The sequence below is a fragment of the Poecile atricapillus genome, chromosome 4, assembly GCF_030490865.1.
Source record: "Poecile atricapillus isolate bPoeAtr1 chromosome 4, bPoeAtr1.hap1, whole genome shotgun sequence".
NCBI lineage: Eukaryota > Metazoa > Chordata > Aves > Passeriformes > Paridae > Poecile > Poecile atricapillus.
In genome coordinates this window covers 30268532-30293797 of record NC_081252.1, presented here as the reverse complement: position 1 = coordinate 30293797, position 25266 = coordinate 30268532, and the positions used below count along the sequence as shown (strand labels likewise).

Below are 25266 nucleotides of genomic sequence, written 5' to 3'. Positions count from 1 at the left end.
TTAAAACAAAAATTATTTTTAAGAATTTGGGTTCAACATGACTGAAGTAAAACCCTCAAAACACAAGTATTTCAGATATTCACAATCTAAAGTTGAAATTCAGAAATCAAACTTGTGAATTTCCTGAAAACTGGAATGCTGATGCTCAGGCAAGTTTGTAAATCCTTTAAGCTAGGAATTCTGATGCCATTATGTCTTATAAAATCTAGTCATGTAGGGAAAGAGATGATTTTAAAAAAGTATTATGTTAGCTATTATTAATAGAAATTTAAGATTTTTAATAAAACAGATTAAAATATTTAGAAACGTGGTGAGAATTTCTGTCTTTTTTGAAATGCTACTTCAGACAGACATCTTGTTGCTGGATTATTCAATGTGTCACCTTTGATGACACATCCTGTTTCATCCTTATTTAAAAATTAAATTAGCACACGTAAGAATTTATAATTATCTGAAGCTCCTTTACCAATCAGACTAAGACTAAAATTTCTCACAAGAATAGCACCTGTGACATTTTCATAGGTCTCTTTTTTACTATTTCAGAACTTGGAAGGACACAAAACGTAAATTGCACACTGAATTTTTTAAAAGCTCATAGCAATTTTTCAAAGTCAAGATAATAAGAAAAAAAAACAAAAGTATTTTTTCATGTGATGGAATAAAGCTGATGATAAATTAATGTATTACCTTCACAAAACTGTTTATTTCGACTTAAAATAAAGCCACTAGAACATTTACACCGATGAGTCCTTGAGTCTGGCCTGCAGATTCTTCTTCTGCACTTTTCTCTGTTCAAATCACAGATTCCTTTTTCTGAAAGAACAATATAACAGCATAAGTAGAATGGAGTTCTTATCATATTAACCTCTACCTCCAGTAGAAAGATGATAAGAGATGTATTTTCTTCTCAACATCTGCTTGCTCAACCAAGTGGAGGAATTTCTTATTAATACAAAATAACTTCTTTTTTTTTTTCCATTGGTAAAAGCAAGCAAAAAACCAATCACTCTAAAAATGAAAGTACTTGGAATACTAGGAGTAGGTGTGTGCAAATGATCATTTTGAGCTCTATGTCAGCACAAACAGATCTAGAGAGAGCCTGAAGTAGGGGATAGTTTGGTTTGGATCCATACCTGCAGTGACTATGAAAGGGAAAATTCAAATTTCCTACACCCCCAGTCCTGCACAGTATTATATATACTACTTCATAAAATACTCAAAAATAAGAACAACAGAGAGGGAGTACACATGCATAAAAGAGAGAGAAGAGACATTTTTAAGAAACAGCAGACAATGACTTGTTATTTATTATTATTACAATTATTATTGTTACTGTTATTATTTATATTGGAGTATTATTACCACATTATTACTCATATTATTCAACAGAAAAGATAACCAGGGAGATTATAATGACCATGTGTTTTATTTGGGCAAAAGGTATTAGGGCATTCTAGAGAACCATTGTATTGGTGTGGACTTACGAGAAATACAAGCATTATAAATGTTGAGCTCAAATTTCAAACTCAGAACCTTTCTTCACAGGAAAAAGAAAAAATGTTCCTAACAGGTCCCCAGGAGGCTTCCTATTTCTCCTGCTTCACAGAAAAAGCTACTCCAGTATCCTTTTTCATGGGGAGGATTTGTGGAGCCTCATTTCTGTATTCAGCTATCTGTCAGTGCTGGTGCTTTCACAGATATGCAGCACTCATGATTTTATTTTTGTCTCCGCAATTATTATTTTTGCTTGACCTGATGCTACTGACTGTGGGTGTGCAGCCACAAAACATTGTCATTGCCCTGGGATGTGTAAGACACAATGGACTCACACAGGCAAAGAAATGGATATGTGACCAATTCTCTTGTGCCATTTCCAATTCACAATCTAAATTCCAAGAGATGGAAAACTGCATATTATTTAAGCTTCAAGTTTATTCTTCTGCTAGCCACATCAGACAAAGCATTGGTCCCTTGGTGAAATGGCAGATCACGTCTATAGAAGTAATAATACATGTTTTCCCAGGCAGTCACTGCAGCTTGGCTACAGGCACAGACACTTTGCACACATTTGGTTAACAGGTTAAGTCTTCTCTAGCAAAAGTCATCTATTAAATGCAAAATTATGAATGGATGACTAGGTAGATACTGTCTATGTTATTTAGCATGTTCTCCTTTAAGAGACTTGAATTTTGTGTGGTTTTAGGTCAGCCTTTCGTTTTGTAGAATTAATTTTGGAGACAATCCTTTTCTACTGCAACTGAATCAGGAACATACAGTAGTGGAGAGTCTAATCTTCAAATAAGGAACTCATTAGAATGACAAAAGTGCAAGTGCACGCAACCACAAAACAACAGAATCCACAAACAAGACCACATTCAAGGCTGCATTGTATGCTTATCATTGTTTCTGATTTTTCTACCCCTGATTGCACCATTGTCGATTTAAGTGGTCTAAAAACACCTAAGACACGTGGGAGTCATAGAATAAATAGCAGAAGCTATAGTTCTGCCATCTGGACAATCTCAAGATAAAAATTATTAACTGAGTAAGTACTAGAACTCAAAGTAGCCATATCAACACATAAAAACTCAATCTCCTTTCAAAGCTTAAAGAGAATGGTGATTAAGGTTCGAATCACAAAGTTCATAATGTAATATTTTCTGGAAGAACACCTTTACAAACCACACTTACTAACTTATTTGTGCTTTGTGGGATTTATTCCCTCCCATCACCTTTCTTACATGGAAATACACCACTCAGATATTAGCCTGATGCTAGTATCTTACAGTGGAAAGAAATACAACATAATTTCTCAAAAAAATATATAAAAAATTTCCAAGTATACCAGATATTATTAATATGTTAGGAAAGATTCTTTCAAAGAATTCCAGAGGAAGTATTTGAGATTTTGAGGTATTTCTGATATTTTGGATTTTAAGCTATTAAAAGTGCTACACCAAAGTTGTTCTGTGGGGCTACAACAAACCCATAGATGAATTGATGCTCTTCTCTCTATTTATTGGCCATGACCAGTCCAAGGAAGTCATTTGAAAGAGAAAGGGAAGAGAGGACATGAGGGATTTAAGTAGCAAAGTAAATAATTCAAATTCCAGTAAAAAAATCAAGTCATATCAGTTGCACACTTCTCCTAAGTTCCCTTTCATCTGAAGGAACTCACTAGCTACCTGCTTTAAAGAAGGCTTGATAATTCACAGCTGACACTACATTGCAATGTACATTTTCTTAGCTTGTACAGAGCATCCAATTAGTCTAGGTATGCTTTTATCTCCAGGTTTCTCTGTTGTAAGATCAGCTATAAATCTCATTTGAACTCCAGGCTCATTAGTTCTCCTTTCATCCCTGTTCTTGCATTGGATAAGCCAAGCAATGCACATACAAAGTCCAAAAGGTTCATCTGGATTCAGCCTGTTAAGCTTCTTTCTACTCCATCACTTCCCAGACATTTTTACAAGAAGTTATTTGGAATTTTTTGTAAAAAGCCTACTGCTGACATCACTTATTAGGGTACAAAAATTTGCTAAACATGTTGGAAATATACATACATTTGAAAACATTGGTGGGTTCTGTATTAATAAAAGCAGCGAAAACCCTTTTCCATGGAAAGAGAAATGCCAGAAGGCAGAATGCTTTGGTGGAAGAAGTGGAGTAAAGAATAAAGTGCCCACAGCCACTGAAATTAATCTGCATATTCTTGCCCTAGTTCCTCTATGTGACAGCACCAAATGTGTCAGTAGGAAAAAGTGCTTCCATTTGCCAGGAAAACCATTTTCCCCAAAGTAAGGACAGATCAAGTATTGTCTCTGAATAGAGACTCCCTGTGCTTACAAAGGGTAAGCCTGATTTCCAGGAACACTTCTGCATCTCAACACATCTTGGCACTGCAAACAAAGCATTTGAAGGGGTGAAGGTTTTGATTTTCTCACTCAAATAAGTCTTCAGAGGGCACAGACTGCACGGTACTGCATAAAGCTGTTGGTTGGCATGAAGAAAAACAAACCCTATTTTGTAGTAGTTAGTTAGGAGTAGTTTTAGATACATTTAGATACAAAGATACATTTATAGTTTCATTTTTGTTTATATAAACTAAAACAAACACTACATTCTCCCCATGTCTTTATATCTCTGGGAATCCATGGCTCTTCCCCTGGGAACTGTGCAACCATTGCTTGACACACCAATACCTCCACACTCTTTGCTCCACTGTTCTTATCCAAGCAAAACTGGTGACAAAAGCTATTCCATTAAAGCAAGAATTCTCTGTTCCCGAGAGACTAGAGGACAAGACATTATTTCTCTGGGCATCTCTCGCTTCCTACTGCCTCAGCAGAAATCCTCAAAGAAGGTGAACTACTGATAGTCAATTACCTCCATTTTTGGATCCACAGTGAAAAGGCAGCAAGATGACCAACTCACATTGTGGGCTGCAACTGGTATCAATTAAAGAGACAGGAACCTCTTATCCAATATTTATCACAGAAGCTTCAAGACTGTCTAAGACCTGCTGGCCTTTCAGTTGAATCATTTCACAGCAAAGCTGAGACATCCACTTGTAGAACATACTCTGTGCTTAAAATCCTTTGCTGCTATAATAATCAGAGTTGTTTGGATGTGCCTTAGACTAAAACTTCCAGAATGAAGCAGACATTTTGTGAGGATAATGTAATCAGAGGGTTAAAAAGCTGTATGCTTTGTGCATTTAGCAGAAATGCATAAAAATATTTTTGTGTAAAGAAAGGCAAAAGAATGAGAAAGTCACATTTATCTGCACATGTATATAGATTAATGAAACAAGCAGTTCATGCTCAGCTTGCTTCTACCCTGACACTCAGCTGGAGCTGCACACACCAAGGAACTATGGACCACTGAAGTAAAAAAAAAAATCCTTTATTTCACTGAGGTCTAGAATTTTGCCAGAGAAAATTCTTACTGCAGAGAGTCAAAGTGTATGACATTATTATTCTCAGAAATAGTAGCATTACATTTACTTACCCAAATCCTGAGAATCAATCCTTGCACCTGGCTGCTTAAATGGATGCACTATTTTTATCTCCACTGGTGGGAAAAACGTTGGCTTCAGGCTAATTGTGACTACAACTTTTCCAGTATATTTGTTGGCTCTCCATATCATGCCAGACTTCAAGTCTGAGTAGTACAGGTGCTCAGCAAAGAGAGACAGACCAAGCAATTGATGTCTACAAGAGAAGAGAGCAAAGTGGCACATTACCTGATCCCTAAATACTCACTCAAATATTTTCTGAATGCCTAGTTCAGCCAGGTTCACTGAAATTACCTTTATTTGTATTATGTATATCTATACATATATATACACAATATAGTATCTTCTATATATGAAAATCAGAAGAAGTGCAGAGACAATCCCAAAATAATTCAGCACTCATAATCCAGAAATTTTGCAAGAAATAGACACAAAATGGATAACTTCCATTTCTCACAGGTTTAATGATCTATTGGTCAGGACTGACTTAACTGGGAGAGAAAGCCTAGGTGTGACCCTGCTTCTGATGCACCCAGAAACCAAAATGGAAATTTGGGTTGTTGAAGGATGTAGGTCAGGTAAATTCCAACATTACCCAACAAGCTCTGACAACTCTGACTGTCTGAGGGTGGAGACAGAGTGATAGAAGTAGGGCGGTTCTAAAATCCATCTTCTACTGCTTCTCCTATCTCAGGAACGTAGTTTCCATTCTCTGGTCAGTTATAGCAGCTAGCAGGAATCACAAAAGGGCCAAGTTTTAAATAAGAGAGAAAACAGAAAAAATACTGAAAGCAGTATCTTGTCTTCCACTTTCCAGTACATAATCCTGATGGAAAACTGAGAATGCAGATCATCCAGGCTAAGGGATTAATGCTCCAGTGAACAACAACCAACCCAAGGGAGAAAGGGGAAAAAAGTAAGGAAAAATCCAATGACTCTGGCAATGTAGGAAAAGCCAACTTTGTGTTCATCACACACAAATGGTGGACTGCATATTTAAACCAGCAGGCCATCATTTTTGTCAGTTTGCTGTTGGAAATCCCTTTTCCACACATGGTGACCTACCATAATGAAAGACATGGTGGTGTCAGCCTTTTCCTGATCCCCTCACTGACCCCATGGCCACCAGTGTGCACCTGCACCCCTGCATAGCACGAAGACCAAAAGGACTTGGGTCTAAGAGCCCCCTCAGCCACTGCCACTGGGGTGGGACAGCTCTCTTGCACAACACAGTTCTCACCACATCTGCTGATGCTTCTGGAGAGCCTGAGCACAGGGCCAAGCCTCCCCACCCAGCAGCTAAGGAGGACAACAGGCTTAGATGAGGATGGAATTCAGTCTCCTGAGCACAGCTCAGACCTGAGTTCACCCCCTGTGACCTTGGATAAATCATTTAATCTCTCCTTTTGGCTCCTCTATCTGCAGAAAAAGGCCACTAATAAACACTCAGAGAGGATTTCTAAGGATTAGATATCATTTGCTAAAAGCTTGGAAGATGGAGAGTGCTGAGTGGAGGTATTATCCTTATAACAGCGATATTTTTCCATTTTCTCATCATTAATGTTACAGTTACAGGCCATTTGCTCTACACTTCATACTCTTCATGTTGTGAACTGACCCAGCAAAAGGGAGAATAAGGGAGAGAGCTTAACTGCATCCCTGAAATGAATGTTTCATTTCTGACAAGCTGGGGAAAACTCACCGGACAGAATTTCTGAGGAAGCGAACAGCTCCACCGTCATAGTCACATGATCCAATATGGGAAATCTCTTTTCCGAGGTCATGTTGGATCCAGTAGAGCCTTGTGTCAATCAAATCTAGGGAGATGGCCTTTATTTTTTCTGTGGTTTTTAAAATATTTATCATATCATTTCCACTGAGGGGCACTCGGTGTATGCTGGAAACTGTACCATCTGAAGACACAAATAACAGCCTGCAGGCAAGACAGGCATGCTTAAAAAACAAAACAAAACAAAAAAAAAAATCCCACAACAAACAAATGCTACATTTGCAAAATCACATCACAGCTACACCCTCTTTATTTAGTTATTTAGTTGCTCCGGTATGCAAAATTTCTCAGTATGGTACTAGAACTACTGGTACTGCTGGAGACACTAGAAACAAGTATTACTAGAGGTAGTAGCAATTTCCCTCAAGTAGGTGAAGCAGGAATCAGCCCAGCTTAACCACCGAGCACTATTGTCTGTCTCTCTGCTTTGTTCAGCCATGAAGTCAGTCTAGGAAACTGGAATAACCTCCAATCTATGGGGAGCTCCTACAAATTTGAGGAAAGGCAGGTCTGATGTCCAGGCCCTAAATCCTGCTGGTATGGCAAGATTCCAAAGAATATTAGCAGTGCTGCTATCATCAGAAGGTTGGTTTATGTACAAATGTGTCAGGAAAGGACACATGAACCTTAATATTAAAATAATTGCACACACCGCTGAGCAGATTTAATGCAAATCAAAAGTGGCAACAAAGATATGCTCTTGCTAAACAAAACAGAAGCATTTCAAATTCTGCTCAAGCTTTTTTTTCTTTTTTTTCTTTTTTTTCTTTTTTTTCTTTTTTTGCAACTTTAATGCAAGAGGCTTTTTTTGTGCAAGGGGAAATTAGCATGGAGAGACCACTGTGATGATTCATACTTGTAACCCTTGAGAAGCCAGGCCTCACATGTGAGGGTGGTTCTTAATGTAAGTTATTTGAAGTTGAAAGTTGAACATCTCTATGAAGGCCAGACTACTGGTGATGCTAAGGAGCAACAGTGAATTCAGAGCCGATATTCAGAGACACTGATAAAGAAACAAGTTAAACAGCAGCAAACTGTTTCAGAGCAAAAAAGTTTAGACTATTTTTCCAGAAAACATACCAATTTATGTTCTAAGTGTGCTGGGCCTGGAGTACAAGTGACTCCCAGCATCTGCAGGCATCATTCCCTTTGCTTCTCCAATACTACACAGAAACTTTGCTGAAAGAGGGTAGGTTTAGAATGGATATTAGGAAGAAATTCTTAACTATGAGGGTGATGAGGTGCTAGAATAGATTGCCCAGAGATGATGTAGATGCCCCATCCCTGGAATTGCTCAAGACAGGTCAGATAAGACTTTTGCAACCTAGTCTAGTGGAAGGTGTCCCTGCCTATGGTGGGTGGGTTGGAACTAGATGACCTTTACAGTCTCTTCCAACCCATTTCTATGATTCCCTGACACCATAATCATAGTACTTTACATCTTTGGAGTCCATTTCAAGGATATTACCAACCTCTTTAAAATTACCTTTGTTCAGCATCAATGGTAATCTTTGTGGGACGACCAACAGCTCTTAGAAGAACTCGGCGTTTCTTCCCATTCATGTCTGTTGCTTCTATGGTTCCTTTCTGTCTGTTGGCCCAGAGAATGTCTTGATTTATCCAGTCAATAGCAAATCCTGAAATGCCTTTGTCTATGTAACATAGTCTCTGTAGACAAGAAAAAAAAAGAGTTGACAAGAAGAATCCTAATGACAGCTCTAAACTTGGTTTTTGTTACAGGAAATAGAATATCCAACTGAAACCTTCCACTTAATTCCTTTGTCTGCTTCGTTTTTTCAGACCTGTAGCTATTTCTTCCTCTTTCATCACTTGCATTTGGTTTTTTCACTTAACACATACCCCCTCTGAACAGAGTGATTCCCTGCAAAAGGAGAAACCTGCCCAAGAAATACATCTGAATGTATTATAAATACAAAATATTTAGCTACAACTTTTTGCATTTGGCACACTCTGAAGCAGCCAGGCCTGTACTGTTACAGATGGAAGTCTCCTAACACACTGCTGCTGGACCAACCCTGATCCTTTAAAGTCAGTTAAAATACTTGAGTGAAAACTCCACATAGGTAAATGATACTGGCAACCTCTCTCAAACAAAAGAACTCTCACAGCAATAAAGTTCAGCCACAACAGCCTGTCTTGCCTTTCTTAATCAGCCACATGCAATGAACTGCACAGTTTTTTTCTGAACAAGGAATAAAGTGCTAAAAGCTTTTATGCAACCATAGAAACCAATAAAAGGTTTGAGAAAAAACGAGTAGGAATTCAAGCACGTTCTTCTCATAGTATTTGTGTGAGCTTGCATTACAATAATCTTGAAGACAAAGTTGTAATTCTAGAGAATAATCTATAACAGATAGAAACATTAATGTCTACAAAGCCTTAGTTTGTCTGAATTTCCTCTCCTTCATTTTTAACTCAGCTTCACCTGATCCACAGGAAATACTGTATGTACTGAATGTGAATGCCAGTAAAACAGCCTGGGCTCAGGATTAGAACTATTACAGCAGCAAAAGTAAAGTGGTAATCAATGAACAGTAAAGGCAGAACTGCACCCAAGGAGCAGATGGTTTCCATAGAGGGGTTTACACCCATTAACTAGGAGAATTCCAAAGAACTGATTAGTTTACCTCTCGTTTTGTGCCATTTAGGTGAATTCTTTGAAGCAGTCGCCTTTCAGAGTCTACCCAATACACTTTCTCTTCTATATAATGAAAATCCATAAGTGTTGATGGACCAGTATCAGCAACCAGTCTTTCATGATTTGTCCCTTCAGTGTCAATTCTAAAGATGGCATTTCCATGGCTAAAAAGCAGGAACGGTGCTGGGTCTGGAGAAAACAAAATGAGATCAATGAATTGATAATCATTCCATTTTTGCTGCATTAAATTATCATCAGTAGCATACTAGTCAAAGAGAAAGTTCAAGATTTAGCTGTCTGTCATGGGGAGACTTTACCTTTAAGATAGCTTTGGGAGCTAAGGAAGTTGAAGCTGCTGGTGGCTGATGGGAGTCTTTTCTCCTGACCAATTATCGGTCATTTCTAAGAATTGACAGAAGTTTTGACCGTTGAAAAGTGAGATCAACTTGTGAACACCCCCTTAAGATGTAAAGCCAGAGATCTCTTGCTCTCTTTGGTTTCTGGATTCTGACAAGGTAACAAGGCTCTGTCTTGGCCTCCTCCCCCCCTCCAGGCCGGACAAGGCCGCAGAGGGAGGGGGGGTGGAGGGGGGAAGAGAAACGGAGCCGGCCGGGCTTAGTTTGTAGTTTCTGCTGCTGGACTGAAACCTGACACCGTGAACATCTGCAGCTTTTCCAAGACTTTAGTTCTTTTACTACCTGGATAAAACATACAGATTACTCCTTTTTCTCAGAAAGACAGAGAGAGACAATCAACATGAAGAAGATAGTGAAGAAAAGAGTTAAGTTTTAGATGGGGAAGAGAGAATAAGGAGATGCTTTATAAGCTGAAATATTTTTCTGTTAAAGCTATGGAGATGGACAATAGTGTTTTGAAAAAACTCCTTTAATTCATGACAGAGTATATTGGGAGGAATGGAGTGTTCGAAGTGTGGATTTTGAGCAAAAGGGAGAGTAATTGTGATACAGTGAAGTGCTGGAACAGCGTGAAGATTTGAGGCCTTGAGGGCAATGAGAAAACTGTTTTCCAGAGAAACTCACAGAGACAGATGAAGAGAACTTTTGCCTTTGAATAACTCATCCTTAAAATGACATCCCTAAACTCATGGCCCATACACACCTCAGAGTGATGTGGAATGGGAGGAGTGAACTGATGACAAGATTTCTGGGCAGCTGGCATCAGAGAAATAGAAAACTATAACAGAAATAGTTTTCTTGTGAAAAACCCCTTAGATTAACAGGAGAAGACTTCTGTTTCTGTGCAAAGGCTGATGAAAGGACTCTAGCAGGAATTGGGACTGTTTTAAACACCAAAGTTCCAAAGTTTTTTTGTCTCTATGTTGTCATGTGAACAAGGGAATGGTTGAGTAGTGGGGGATAAAAGGGTTTTCTGGAAGTTTATTCTGGTGTTCTTGTAGTTTTGTTAATAAACTTTCTTTATTCCTTTTAAGTTTTAAGCCTGTTTTGCTCTTGTTCTAATCCATATCTCACAGCAAAAAATAAGTAAGTTTTCTAGTAATTTTTTAGTTACTGCCTTAAAACCACGACACTGTCTCATTTCTTATTAACAACTTACTAGGTGTATCATAAAGAAACAGTAATGTATAAATGTATGGTCCTTTCACATTTAATTAATGCTGAAAATTATGGCAAAAATCTGAGTTGGGAAACAGAAACTACAGTGGTTGTTACCACTTATCCCAAATTCTACAGACCAGTCAGAGGTCAGAACAACTGCTGCATGCTTGCCAACTGAGGTTGAAAGAAGTTTGCTGTGGATGTGCCATGTACTTGGAACCATTGTGCTATGGCAAGAATTTATCACAGAGAGGTAGCCTGGAGTCTCCCTTTAATTATCCAAAAAGGGAAATTGAAGATCCTAAGACAGAGCAAAGGAAGAAACTGGAGACTGAGGAGGTTTATTGTGCTGCAGAAGGCTGAAGGAAAAGATCTGTGTTTAAAACTCTGACAGCTCAAAATCAACAACTTTTTCCAGACGAAAACTCTATCTGTACTGAGCAAATGGTAAGAGTGTAACACTAACTTAACATAAAATATGTTAAAATGGAAGGAGCTCCAATTATGCTCCATAGTCCGGAAAACCAATTAAGGATGAAAGTGATGAGCAGCTAGGATGGTCCCAATAGCCTTGACACAACCTTAAAACAAGGTGAAAAGTATGGAAGTACAATCAGTATGGCATAATGATTGGGGCTGATCCAGTTTTATCAAATCCTCTTTGTTATTTTCAAGGTATCACTGTAGAGCACAATTAAGATTGCCCAAGAAACCTTAACTACATTTCCAGACCACAAGGGTTTTCATTTAGGCTGTCTGTCAAGTGCATATAGGAAAGTAGTTCTTATGTAACCAACACATTTTAATTTCCATTTTGAAAATAAACATGGGTTTGTTGGTTTTTTTTTATTTGTTTGTGTGTGTGTGTATATATATGTATATATATATATACACATATTTGTGGGCATCGAGTCAATTCTTTAATTTACTACTAAAAAAAACATACAAAACATAAATTCCATTGCGTTAGCAATATTGCAATTTTATAACATGGTTGCCTGAAACAGATCCTGACATACAAGTAATTCTCAAACCAACTGACTTTGAAATGCAATTATTGGTAGGTCAACAGAAAGACAGCTTTCAAGCCTGTGTAATCAATTGCTGAATTATTCCACAAGGAAGATGCAACTCTCATTTATTGGGAATGGATGCATTCCAGTTTTCTTACACATATGCATTTGAAAATTAAACTGGTTTTATTGACAAGGTTCCCATCTTTTTTCAACTAAATATCTTTACTATTCACATGAAACCCAGGCTTTACACTCAACAAAAAGCACTTCCACAAAATTTAGACAGATGCTTCACCTTCATAGTTGCAAGGTTCTTTTCTCCTTTTAAAGCAGAGGAAGGAGACAAATTTTTATTTCTTCAAGTGAAGAAAGTTCTGATGAGCACCCAAGATGTAATTTTATCTTGTTCACAGGGAAGATGTCCAGGACACTGTTTCTATATTAGCAGAATGTTTTGTATCTCAAATTTTGAAGCTATCACCTAATTATAGCAGCTCTTACAGGATTTTAGTTAGTCCGTTTTCTGCTGCTGCTTGAACTGTGCAACTCCATGTTTGAACAATGAAGACTTGCTTCATTTAAAAGGTAAATGAAAGCTGAAGAATAGCCAGGCTGATTTATCTAAGGGATTTGACAGCTATTGTCTGCATTTTTGCCAATTAGTTGACCAAGAATATTTATACACTTTGGTTTTGTTCTTTCCACTCCCCGAGTTCCCTGCCAGGTGCCTGTGAATGAGGGCTCTAAATGGAACAAGAACTGAACAAATCTAACTTTTACTTCAGAGGCACCAGTCAGATTTAGGACTCAGTTTTATCAGGGGTTTAATTATCAGGTAAACCATATCTGCACCAAAGATCTTCCTGTCTTTAAAACATGAGGGTACTTCACCTGGTGTATCCCCCACATAAGGGTTTATACCTGACTGAAGGGCTCCTTATCCATCACAGTAGCTCCACAGTCACTTTCTTCTGTTACTATAAATGTTAGTAAAAACCTGTTAAAAAGTTTAAGTACTCCAATTTGAAGGAAAGATTGTTCTTTGAAAGATAGGCGTGCACAAATATCACTGGGAAGCAACACGTGTTTTCACTTCAGTTCAGAAGTGGAGAGCTTGCAAAGGAGCTAGGGAAGTTTAGGCAGGACCACAAAAAATTCAGTTTGGGTCTTTGTGAGTTACACGTTGCTGATAATTACTATGATTCTACAGCCTGGACTAAAATAATTGTGTTGGTGAGAGTTTGGGTGCTCTACAGAACACTTCTGGTTGTGTTCATGGTCCCAAAATCTGCACACATGAGGACTCAAGTACAGCTCCCACTTCTCGGGTCAGAAACGTGCCTTGTCACATCCCACCTCTACATTAGCAAGATAGTCCCAGGTAAATACTAGTCAAAAAGTAGAAAACTTGAGGTCCTGGATCAGAAGGGAGCTGTGGTGTATCCCAGATAGGAGCCAAAGCCAGGAATTCAGGAAGTCAAAGTGGAGAGGTAAGAGATGAACTTCAGAGCGCTCCCACCTCATACTCTAGAAGCAGTACAGGGTTAAGTCAATCAATAAAATCCAACTAATTTTTTTTCCCCTGGGTAGCATCAGTTGAGGATAAAACGAGGGTTAATCAAAGGCTGTAACTGCAAATATTTTCCTCTTAGAAGAGCTAAAAATTTCTAAATTTAAATGCATCTCCCACATTTAAAAATCCATTTATACACTCAGGTCAGAGGAACAGAGAGAAATAACCCACAGTAGCATAGATGAAGTCAAGAATAAGGGCTTCCTGCTTCTAATTTCACAGCACTGCCCCCAGAACCTAGACATACTGGAAAGACACCAAGGCCAACAGACTGGATGCAGCCAAGGCAGCAGAATTGTGTGTACTGCCATGTCCTCTTGGAAGTAAGGATGGGATAAGAGAGTTTACAGCTTTAAACTGGCAGAGAAGGCAAACATGAAGTAATTGTTTAGTTGTTTGTTCTCATATGTTCATTCTTCTTTCCACCACCATAGTTTACATTCTTCACCATCATTCTTCTATGGCATCCACTTTTGGCCTTGCCACTTACCCACACAGTAGCAGAGGTAGTTTGTCTGTCAGCAAACCAGAGAACCCCAGTCATGGACCAGCAGGGATGGTTCACTTTGAAAAGAAGTGCTAACTGAATCTCTAAAGCCCTTTTTCAGTTATCAAAAAAAGCAAATGTCCTTACCATTCACATAGCAAGACTGCTTGTCAATACCCAAGGAGTAGCCAGGCAAACAGGAGCAGATGTATGACCCTGGAATATTGATACAGGTTTGGCCACAGGTCCCCAAACCACCTTCAAGGCACTCATCAATATCTGAAATAGGTATTTGAAAAAGATCAGGAAAATTCAGCTAGCAAAGTCAGCAAAGAACAAGGAGAAACAGTACCTTTGACAAACTTATCTAATAATAAATTGTCACAAAATTCAATATCCCATCATTAAAGAATGAAATTTTGATGGCTGTATTGCTTCATACATTGGTTTCAGAATTATGGGGGGTGTGGTTAATTTGTCATTGTCACATTCACAGTGATTTTAGAGGGTGTTGGGTTTTTTGACATTCAAGTGAAATTACCCTTCCCCCAGTGTCTGGGCACTGGTCTCTAATTGCTCAAACACAGGGAACAGGCTTGTCTTGATTTGTGCTATAATTTGCTATGCAAATGCTGCTTGCAGCTGCTTCCTTCTATCTTTATCCCTTTTTCAACAGTAATAATTTTGCCAGCAAATTAACAGAATTTGCAAAACAGCAAGGCAGAAAACAGACTGTCACCGCATTGAGTTCAACATTGAGCTCACTTTTGTTTGAGTCAAATCTCAAACAGATATACAAAACACTAAAATACCCACTGTATTCTGACAGAAACAAGCCCAAACCAAGGCACCGAGCAAATTAATTATAAACTAGTCTTTTAACTGGTAGGTTAGGCTAGAACTTTTAGGAATTGAAAGACATTTGATGTATTTATGGAGTTTTATCATGGCTTGAGGAAATGACTATTAAGTCCTAAACAAAGAGTCTATTAAAAAAAAAATAAAAATAAATTTAAAAAAAAAAAAGTTTACCACTGAAGAGAATAGTTTATACCAAGGGGAAAAGAAATTCACAGTACTATGGATAGTTGTCCCACAAAATTGAGATAAATTTTAGTTCCTGCTCAAAACAAACACTGATAGTTACTTCCCAAGGTACTTAATGTCTGACAGTACCATATGCTGGTATATTCCTTGAATACTTTCCTTTTTCAACTACTGTGTGATTGTTGCTCTAAGGAGCAGCTTTTTTCTTGCCCAAGTTCTAGTTGATGTCAGTGGCTTTTGTTCTGTATTTTATCATGTGACTCAACACATGCAGGAATAAAGGACTCAACACATTCTGTTTTAAAGAGATATATTTGACTAAGTCACTAAAGGACGTGGATTCACAAACAAAACTAGGTCTGTGTGTGTTATGTGAGAATTCCCTCAGTTTAAAGAAGGGCACCTTGACTACAAGGAACAACAATTTAACCAACCCACAAAAGACTTTGAAAGAAACTTTCTCAGCAACTTAGGGAGACCTTTGCAACCAGATCTCTGATATCCTGTGGTTCTGCAAGACAGTCTCCTTTAACCGCTCTAAGAAACTGTGTGTAGCAAAAAGTGTTCAGAGGGGTTTCCTCTGTGCCCAAGTATCAAAGGTGTCCAAAAAGAATGTCAATGCTCTTCAGACACCTAACTGTCTGTATTGACTAGGGAAAGCTTCCGTATTGTTTACAGTGATTTCCCACAAGTTTGTGTTCCAAACAGCAGATGAACCAATTTGACAATGTATGAAATGTAATCACAGTGCATGCAATTGATTTCTTTTAACAGATTACAAGGGTAAAGCAGAAGCATTTTCAGCAATGTAATTCCATAAAGTACTCTAATTCTAACCCACAATTTTCTTCAAACAATCAGCTTTCAGGAGCATATTTTCCCACATGTACTAGGATTGTACATTCCATTCTCCATGGCATTAGAAGACAAACTCTTACAAATCCCCTCTAGGAAAGTTTGATGGGCTTAGAAGTGTGTTAATGGGCTACAGACACCATGGGCTCCAGCTCACCACTTAAACTAGATACTCCTGGCAAAGACTGCCTGGATGTCACTGAAGCTAAAGAGCTCTTTGATAGCCCAGAAGGGAGGGCTGTGGTGACCTCAGCTCCTTGTCCAGCTCCTTGTCCAGCAGTGTTAGACATGAACACTGTTTGCCTCTCTCCCTGATGCACTGGTTTTAAATCAGGTAACTGACTGACTAAGCTGGACACTTGACCTGATCCAGCTACCAGCACCACAGCAGGTGTGAGAATGGGTTGATAATGCAGTTTACGTTTGTCAATATACTTTTTTTGATAGTAATAGCTTTCTAAATGAACCTGAAGTTATTTCTCTGTGGAAATCACAAGTATGGGTGAAAAAGGAAACTGTGTAGATATAGGATTGCTAAAGAGGGAGGTTGCTTGATTAAGCAGTGTGAAGAACCACTGAGCTATTATTCAATCACAACAAAGAGCATATTAACTAAGAGTTAAAAACTAGGCCTGGCCTGTAGATTGGATCTGAAAGACTGCTTTCTTTGAGAAGGATTTGTGTTCATACTGGACAGAAAGCTGACCTCTTAGCATGCTACTGGGCAAGAAAATTCAAGTAACAACGCAAATAAACACAGGCAAAATTAATGACTGTGAGGGAAAAAAATGGCTTCTCTATGTGGCAGTGGTCAGACTATATTTGCATGCTGTTTGTATTTCTCAGATAAAGGTTGTAAGGATCATGAAAAATTATAACGTGTATACAGCAATGATAGAAAGCCTGATCTAAAGGTAAAGAAAAGTGCCTTTCTATGAGAAAATTCGAGAGCTCAGAACACTTAGATTATCAGAAAGAAGCTTGGAAGAAGGATTAAGCACCACAAATTAATACCGTCACAAAGAAAAAGTAGCAGATTTTCTAAAAAACACTATAATCTTTTTTCAGGAACAATTTAACAAGCACTGATAGCTGAGAACTAAAGCCAGGAAATTCAAATGCAGACATTAAATTCACCTTTTAGAAGGGAGGGTGAATCCCTAAGGGAACTAGCTACCAAGGAAAACCCTGGAGGCAGAGAATATTCTAAAGTCAAGGTCAGGCTGGGAAGACATTCTTTACCAAACACAGGTTACTGAGCAACAGACCAAGGTAAAAGGACAATGACCCTTTATTTCCAGGGGGGATTTTCTAGCTTTATATGAGTGTACAAAACTGACTCTCCAAGAACAAGAGCACTGATTGATCAGGCTGCAGGAATTTACACTCCTTCCCCAGTAACTGGACTTGAAGAGATTTCAGCGTTATCAATCTGTCCATTTTCATCACCACCAAAATTCACGTAGTAAAGCAAATCCCACACATACTGAAAAGCAAGCCATGGCTCCAGCTGAAGAATGGCTCTGGTGGAAGGAGAACAGCCCAATAAAGGAGCAGGGCCACAGTGGCCACAGGCAGCTCAGCCACTGGACTGTGCCCTTCCAGCAGTAAGCAGCAAGAGCCAAGAGACACAGTGTTATTGTGAAACAGGCCACAGCATTGTGAATGCTTGGATTTTATGGCTTTAACAATGGAAGAGGATCCTATGTTTAACACCCTCTCTTCCTTGTTTAAAGTACAAAATTAAAAAAAAAAAAAAATCCAATCAAAATACCCAAATCAACCAATCAAACCACCAACCCTGAAACAAAACAAACAAAAAAAGGCTGGTTTTAAAGGTTTAGGAGAACTCAATCACAAAACCATCCATCAGGTGTAACTAGCAGTGCCTTCATCTGCACTTTTAGTGCCAGAGGAAAGCATGGAGTTGCATCCTGTTGAAGCTGTTTTACGTGTCCTGGCAACCACATCCCCCAGTGGGAACTTTACCCTGTGAAAGAAATCGGCTTAGCGAACACAAAAGCTGTCTGCAGTGCCCTGACAGCCAGCCCTGAAAGGAAGAATGAGGTTCTGCTTAGTTCTCAAAGACTTCTTTATGCAAAAAATGCCTTGAGAATCAGCAAAAAACGATGAATCATGTCATCACGATGTTGGCAGCTCTCAAAGACTTTGCATACAAATATACTACTTTATTGAGAGTCCTGAGAAAGGCTCTGGTTGCAGAAGGTTGAAGCATTAGTATGCCTGGCAGGGACACAGAGAAACCACAGTGAGCCAGAACTTGAATTTCATTATGGCCCCCAATGCATACATTATATACATAAAGTATACGTGCAGATACATACACTCAAATAACCTCATGCAAATCTAGTTCCTGTTGAGTTGGACTCGTGATTAATTCAAACCACTGTATCCAACCACCACCATAACCTTTTCAACAAGGCTGAACGTGGAATTTCATCTGGGTGACAAAGAGAGCAGCCCATTGCTTTTATCTATTTTGTTTAAAGCATCCAGCTCAAAGGGCAGAAGATAGCTAGAAATGGATAAAGACACTCCAGCTATCAGCAGGTCACAATGAAGCAGATGATGCACAGTTCAGTACCCTTTATCTCCAATTTTAAATGAGGCTTAAAATACAACCTGATCACTCACAATTTTTGAGACGGTAGAAGTTGTGAAATGCTCATGTGCAATGGTAAGAAATACAATATGAATACAATGAGGGGGTTACAACTCCTGGTGTCTTCCAGCCCAGAGATGATCATGTCACAGATATGACAGCAAGTGACAACATATGATTTATCAAGCATAAAATAGAATCAAATTTAGAATTTAATTACAATTTAGAAAATATCTAAATTGTATAATCATTTTGTAGACATCTTGTGGAGAAAGGGCAAAAAAGATCCCCAGGAACTACAATATCTTTTTCTTTTATTTTTCTGAACTGCAATCCCAAGTGTTTGCTCACTAGAATGGAAAATAAAAAAAAAATCTGCCTATGAAATAAATTCTACGTGAAATAAATTCTATGTGTAAATTAGTAGATACAAAATAGACCTCTACTTCCTGGATCATGCAGCTTCCAACATATTATTACTGGCTTGCCTTTCAAAGACAGAGGCCATGAGGCCTCATCATCAAGTACTATCATCCAGCTCCCTTTAAAATCAGATTTCAAATTAGATACTAAGAAGTAGTCAGTTTTATTTTAAAACAGAATACAAAATTAGTAACTGCTGTTTTACACTGGGTAAAACAAGGAGTTTTTCAATAGTAGTCACTGGCTTGGGAGTCTGCCCCTTAGCCCCCTTCAGTATTAGGCATCATGTGATGGGTGATGCCATTTCTGTCTTTTCTTGTAACATATTTTCCTCTTTCCTATTTTGATCCAAGTTTTTACAGCTGAAGATAATATTTCTCCACATTCAGCTGGATCCAGTTGAATGTGAATGTTCTTGTGAAGTGGTCTGTGGTTCAGATCTATGTTTAAGAGCTCCTGACTACTGTTTGGTAAAAATACTTTCAAGCTCCTTTCCCCAAATCAGTGTAATAAGAGTTGAGCTGAGCTAGCTGGAAGACAGCTACTGAAAATAAGGAAAAAACACACCTCAACTGCAGCTCTTCTGAAATACAGAGGGAAGCAGAGACATCTTATCAGGTTTATCCCTGTCACGACAGGGGTAGTGAACAGTTGCCCTTTCATTGACTCTTACTGTTCCTTATGAGATGCTTGCAAAGAAAGAAAGGAGAGTTAAAAAGGTTTTGGCATTTCATATTTCTCAGAATACAGACAAGAAGTTTTAATAGCATGTCTTCAGAAGGCTGTATGGAATAAAGTGAAGATAGGATTTAGATAAAGGGGAATTTAAAGGTGTAAAACAAAGAGTAATAACTTAATGTCCTTCATCTCTGTGGTAGGAGAGAGGTGAACAGGAGGAAAGTGTAAAGCCTGACACACAGAAGGAAGCATCTGACCAAAGGAGCTGACCTAGATAGCTGCAGTTGTCACCTTCAGTTGCAGTCTGTAGCTCTGTAGGAATGTGCAGCATGTTAGCCCTGTAGAACTGACAAGGGCTGAGCAGTTAATGTCAGAATTTGGTAGAGATGTGCTGAGTTTAAAAACCTATGATTAGGCAAAACTTCAATAATATGGGTTTTACTTTGCCTTCTTGCAAGACTTTTTTACAGTACTGCTGGGTATCTTAAAAATTATCTTTCTTCATTTTTCAAACTTACACAGTATTTAAAGTCAGCCCTGAAACCAAAGTACACCTCCAGTCTTGCAGTATCCAGAAGATAATATATTTATCTAGGGTAGCCCAAGACTAACAAGAATAAATACCTACTCTAAAATTGATAATGCAAGAGGCTGGTCTAGGGCCTTTTTTAGACAAACATGAGGAAAAATTTTTCAGTCTTGAGTAGGGAAAGCTATGCACCATGAAAGAATGAAGAATACTGATGTTAACATGGTGCATCAGTGCAACTGATTCCAGCAGGCACAGGCCCATCCTCTGGTGTACCACATATGCCTACATTGTCAAATATGTTACAAATCAAAGCTCTCCTGGGACCAGCTATGCACGTATGCTACAAATAATAGCTTCTTTGTAGGCTAGACTATTTTTCTTCAGAGGTAGAAGCTTCTATGTTTACATTGGGGTCTATGAAAGATGAGTTATTAAATGTGACTGATCCACAATCTTCATAGCATCTTAAAATAAGCTATTAATTCAAGATAGCATGTCAGAAATTGCAGAAGTGCTTCCAATTCTAGCATGACTTGTCAATATATTGTTACATTCATTCATCAGAATAGTTTTGCTCTGACCTTGTGATCTCTTGTCCCATACTTTCTTTCCTATAAGCCTTGCTGTTTTGGGACTAACAGCCCCTCAGAAAGGCCCCTTCTCTCTTGTCATACCAAGTCAGGATTCAAACAATCTCTCTTAAAATAACTGTATAAAATTATGTGAGACATTTAGGGTTAGATTTCATTATACTTCCAGAGGATGAGGAGGTCTTTGATCTTTGAATATCCATAGAAGTAAAAGGAACTAATTAAGGAGTGTGCTATTTATCCATGTAGGAAGAAGACAACCTAGACCTTAGTCTGAAGCCACATTGTGGAAAACCGATCTAGAAAAGCCTACACACATTCTGGCAAGTATCACTTGTAGCAGTTCACTGACAAAGAGCAGACACCTTCTCAATTCAGGGGAGTCCTTATGGCTGGCAGGTTGCCACCACAGCCTCAGATTGCAATTGCTATTGCTGTATCTATTACAGCTCGCCAAGAATGGTCGCCAAGCCACGATTCAGCTTGCTGTCATTGTTCACAGTTCAGTGGTATGAATCACATCTCCCACTCACCACTTTCATCTCCAGTATTACCTTCAAAGCCTGCCTCCAGCTTCCTGCCACTTGCTTCCACTGGACCCTCTGTCTCACATAATTACTGAACTAGAATATCACACGTCCGGTCTTCTGGTCAGAACATCGGTTGTGTATCCAGTACATGGAGGAAAGAGAAAGGGAAATCCCTTACACTGAAGCATCCTGCAGTCTTACATTTCATGTCAAAATTTCACCTTTGCTTAATCCCCTGTAATCCAGGGGTCTGCAGTTGAAAAATAACCATAATGCATCTCATTTTTCACTTATTCTATGTCATATGGAATTGCTCAGAGTATGTCACAGTAACGTCAGCCCTTATGCAGATTTCTTCTGCTGCTATTTCTTGGAGAGTTTGCTGAGCTACTGGCCAAGCTGTTTCAGTGCTTTATCTAGAGTCCTCCATTCATACAGCAGCTAATTTTCAACAGAAAATACTTAATGCAGGGCAGGTTATGTCTTCATTAATGGAAGATAAATAAGCATCATTATGCAAGATATGTCCACTGTAAAAAAAAAAAAAAGCCTTTGCAGCCTTTTGCATGTTAACATTTAGAGTGGGTTATTTGACTCATTAAACAACAGCCAAGCAATTCCCTTCATCTCAGTAGGATTCTCCCATTATACACAAGCTCTTAATTGGGAAACCCAGTAATGCAGAAGCCATAACTAATGGACATCCTAATCAGCTCTTGGAAGCCAAGTACATGCTAGCAAATGGAATGGATCTATAGGAAAGGATGTGTAAAGAGCAACGGTTGCTAAGGATACGGCACATCCACTGCTTGTATTTCAGCCTCAGCTTACAGAGAACCAGGTCTAGGCTGGTCCCATGGACCAAATGGTCATCAACGGCAGAGAGGAAAGATGATCCCTACAGGAACACCCTCTGGTTTAAGTTTGCCTAAAGGGAGTCCAGTCTGTGCACTGTGAGAGTGCTTTTCAACGTGAAGCAAGCATAGTAAGAGGTGGTAATATGGAGATAATTTTAAGAAGTGTGCTTCTCATTTGAACTGGAGCATCAGGGTAGGAGTATCCTAGGTTTGTTTGGCTCTCAGTAAACCTTCAGTCAGGTTTACAATTTATGCACAAAAAATGCCCAGTTCCTCCCCCCTCAATATGACAGCATTTAGCATGAAGGTTTCCATTTTCTGCTTACGAGATGGTATTTCTTGGCAGAAAGCACAGAGGAAGCACCTGTTATTACATCACTAGAATCGTGACAAGAACTGAGTCAGAGCCTCTGAAGCTCAAGGAATCCAAGGCAAAAGCATTAACCCCAAGTATGAGGAGCTGCTTGAATCCTTTCAGAGCATTTCCTCATCTCCTAATGACAAAGTTCACAACTTTATTGGTTCTGGATTTCTTGAAAAAATTTGACCTCATGGTAGCAGGGGAGGGAGAAGTGTTCTGTCATCCTTTGTCTTGCACTTTGTGAAGAACTGGAACCTGCATTTTACATGCTCCAAATCAGTGGAGATGATTACAGTAATGTCAGTGTTGCACATCTCTCCCAGGCCTCCCTACCGCAGTACAAAGCACACCCGCTGTCCATGTATTGTATGAGATGCGTTATTGCTATGAGCACACACATCTACGTGTAATAATATGCACAGAAAAAATAGCTTTTAAAATTACCTAGCCCACATCTAAATGGATACTAATACATAATCATTAAAACACACTTTATATACGTATACAGAAATAAAAAATGCACCTATACTCAAACTTCACATATATTGAAGCATGAATACATGCATGCTCATGTACTGTGAAACTATGGAGACACTAAAGCTATGTCAAGGAGTTTTAGTAACTGGAGAACAGTTCATATCACTTAATGAACATAAGAAAACTTATTCTGCTTTCTGATAGTTAAACCAACAGACAAGTGCTGATTTCTTGGAAAAAACAAAAAAAAATAAAAAAAATTAAAAAGGAGTTCTGTTTATTTTGAAGTGCAAATTGAGAAGTGCAGATATTGAGAAGCTGATTTATCAGTTCTGCCAGCACAACACACAAACAATCCATAAAAAAAACCTCTTCAAAAATAATAAAGCTAAATTAAGATAATACAAATTCAGTTTTCTTAGTCTGGGAATGTTAGGCAACTTACCTATACAAGCAGAGTTTTCAGGCTTTAATCTGTATCCATTAGGACAGTTCCAGTGCTGCAGAGCTGAGAGGCTGACAAAACCAATTTTAAAAGCCACTGGCAAAAAAGCAACAAGGAAGAGAAACATAATCTTGAGGGGTTTTTTGAGCTGTCACCAGAGAAAAACTAGCTTGTATTCAGTCATATCCAGGACAAGATGAGCATGTGTAATCCCAAAAGTTTTCTGCAATCTGCCACTTTAGACTCAGACATCTTATCACAATTTCAAGTTTTATCTTTGCCTTGCTTTTCTTGTCACTTTAGACCTTACTGTGTCTGTCTACAACCTTGAAGAAATTCCTGGGAGATTTCTTCCCTACACACATCAGGGCTTTTTTTCTCTCTCTCGTTTCTTTTTTTTTTCTCTCTTGGAAGCCAAGTATGAAATGCCTGACACTCTTGCCACAAATTTAACACAGCTTTAAAGCCATGCTTGCAAGGATCACTTCAAATTTCCTCGTGACAAAGCTGCCGTTTAAATCTTAAAAGAAGAGAATTCGGAAAAATCTTCAGCACAGCTCTCAGTGGAGTGCAGGGAGCAAAATCTCCAGGTACCGTCCTTCTCCGACACACAGTTGTTTTTTACATTCAGACTTGGATGGACTCCTCTTTTCTTTTTAAAGCTCTGCTTGCCCCACCTCTTCTCTTTTTAGTACCACTTGAGTGAACCCTGTGTTTGCAAATAGTAATGTGGTCAGTTCCTTACTACAGGGAACTGAGCCAGCATGCAGATATCCAGCCGCCCATAATAAATACAGTCTCTTTAGAAAAGCAACGCCTCCTGAGTGAGAAGTACCTGCAGATTGCCAGCTAAGTTTTTTGTCCACAGAGATGTCAGGCTGTTCAATCATGTTTAATTCCTGTTCAATCATGATTAGTTGCATTCCTCTTAATATCATAGTGTGTTTTACCACTAGAAACAAATTTTGTCATCAAAACATTTCATGCAAAAATCAAGGGAAAAAAATCCATGTGGTCTCTCTGATATATTTTTACTGGAAATCCAAATCAGCTTAAGGTCAAGTTCAGGGTATGTGTCTGTAATTTTGAATTGAAACTACCTCTCTCAGGTCTGAATTTGGCCCCTGTGCATTTCCAAAGCAATACCTGTTATCAGAGGCTGGGGTAATGTGTTCTGAGCCTGCATCACCCACAGATGTTGCAGTTATTTATATGTAGACTGGTGCTGTACAAGGCTGCTGTCGGGATGCAATGCTCTTTTACACCTGTTTCACTGAGGTATACAAGCTAGACAAATTCCAGGTGCTCATAATTCTTCAGCATTGAAAAAAATCTCTTTTTTCCCAGTCCATCAGCCTAGACCAGCAAAGCTCCAGAGCACAAGCATAAGGTTGAGCTTCTAAGATTTACAGAATTTTGAAAGTGCTGAGATTTAAGCATGTGTTTAAATGGTTGACTGTGCCAGGCTTTGTTGTGCTAACTACTGGAAGGCAATCTGGTTCTGTCACTTCTTTCTTTCCTTTGATTAAGATTTTCTCTCTGGAGTGTTGTGCTGGAATGAATACTAACACAACAGCTGGATGCAGCAACATCATCAGAAGGTACCTACAACTGTATGAGTTCTGTCTCTCAGAATTCTCCCTCTCCTCTCCTCTTTCCTCCTCTCCCCGTATTTGTCTGAACCAATAAGAGTGCAGACTTGTGCTGTCAGAAAATAGGATTATAACCTG

General features: G+C 38.7%; 1 protein-coding gene across 4 annotated transcripts in view; it reads right to left on the bottom strand.

Annotated features, from left to right (window-relative positions):
* Positions 1-24139, bottom strand: part of EGF (epidermal growth factor) — a 58969-nt gene extending 34830 nt beyond the window's left edge. For all 4 annotated transcript variants that reach the window (XM_058838696.1, XM_058838697.1, XM_058838698.1 and 1 more), the window contains exons 1-7: positions 23537-24139; positions 14266-14397; positions 9455-9654; positions 8293-8474; positions 6720-6950; positions 5011-5213; positions 688-813 (exon numbers count right to left, since the gene is read on the bottom strand). In XM_058838696.1, the coding sequence (XP_058694679.1) occupies positions 688-813; positions 5011-5213; positions 6720-6950; positions 8293-8474; positions 9455-9654; positions 14266-14397; positions 23537-23663 (1201 nt within the window). In that variant the 5' untranslated portion in view covers positions 23664-24139. The remainder of the gene's footprint in view (positions 1-687; positions 814-5010; positions 5214-6719; positions 6951-8292; positions 8475-9454; positions 9655-14265; positions 14398-23536) is intronic.
* Between the last annotated feature and the right edge of the window lie 1127 nt (positions 24140-25266).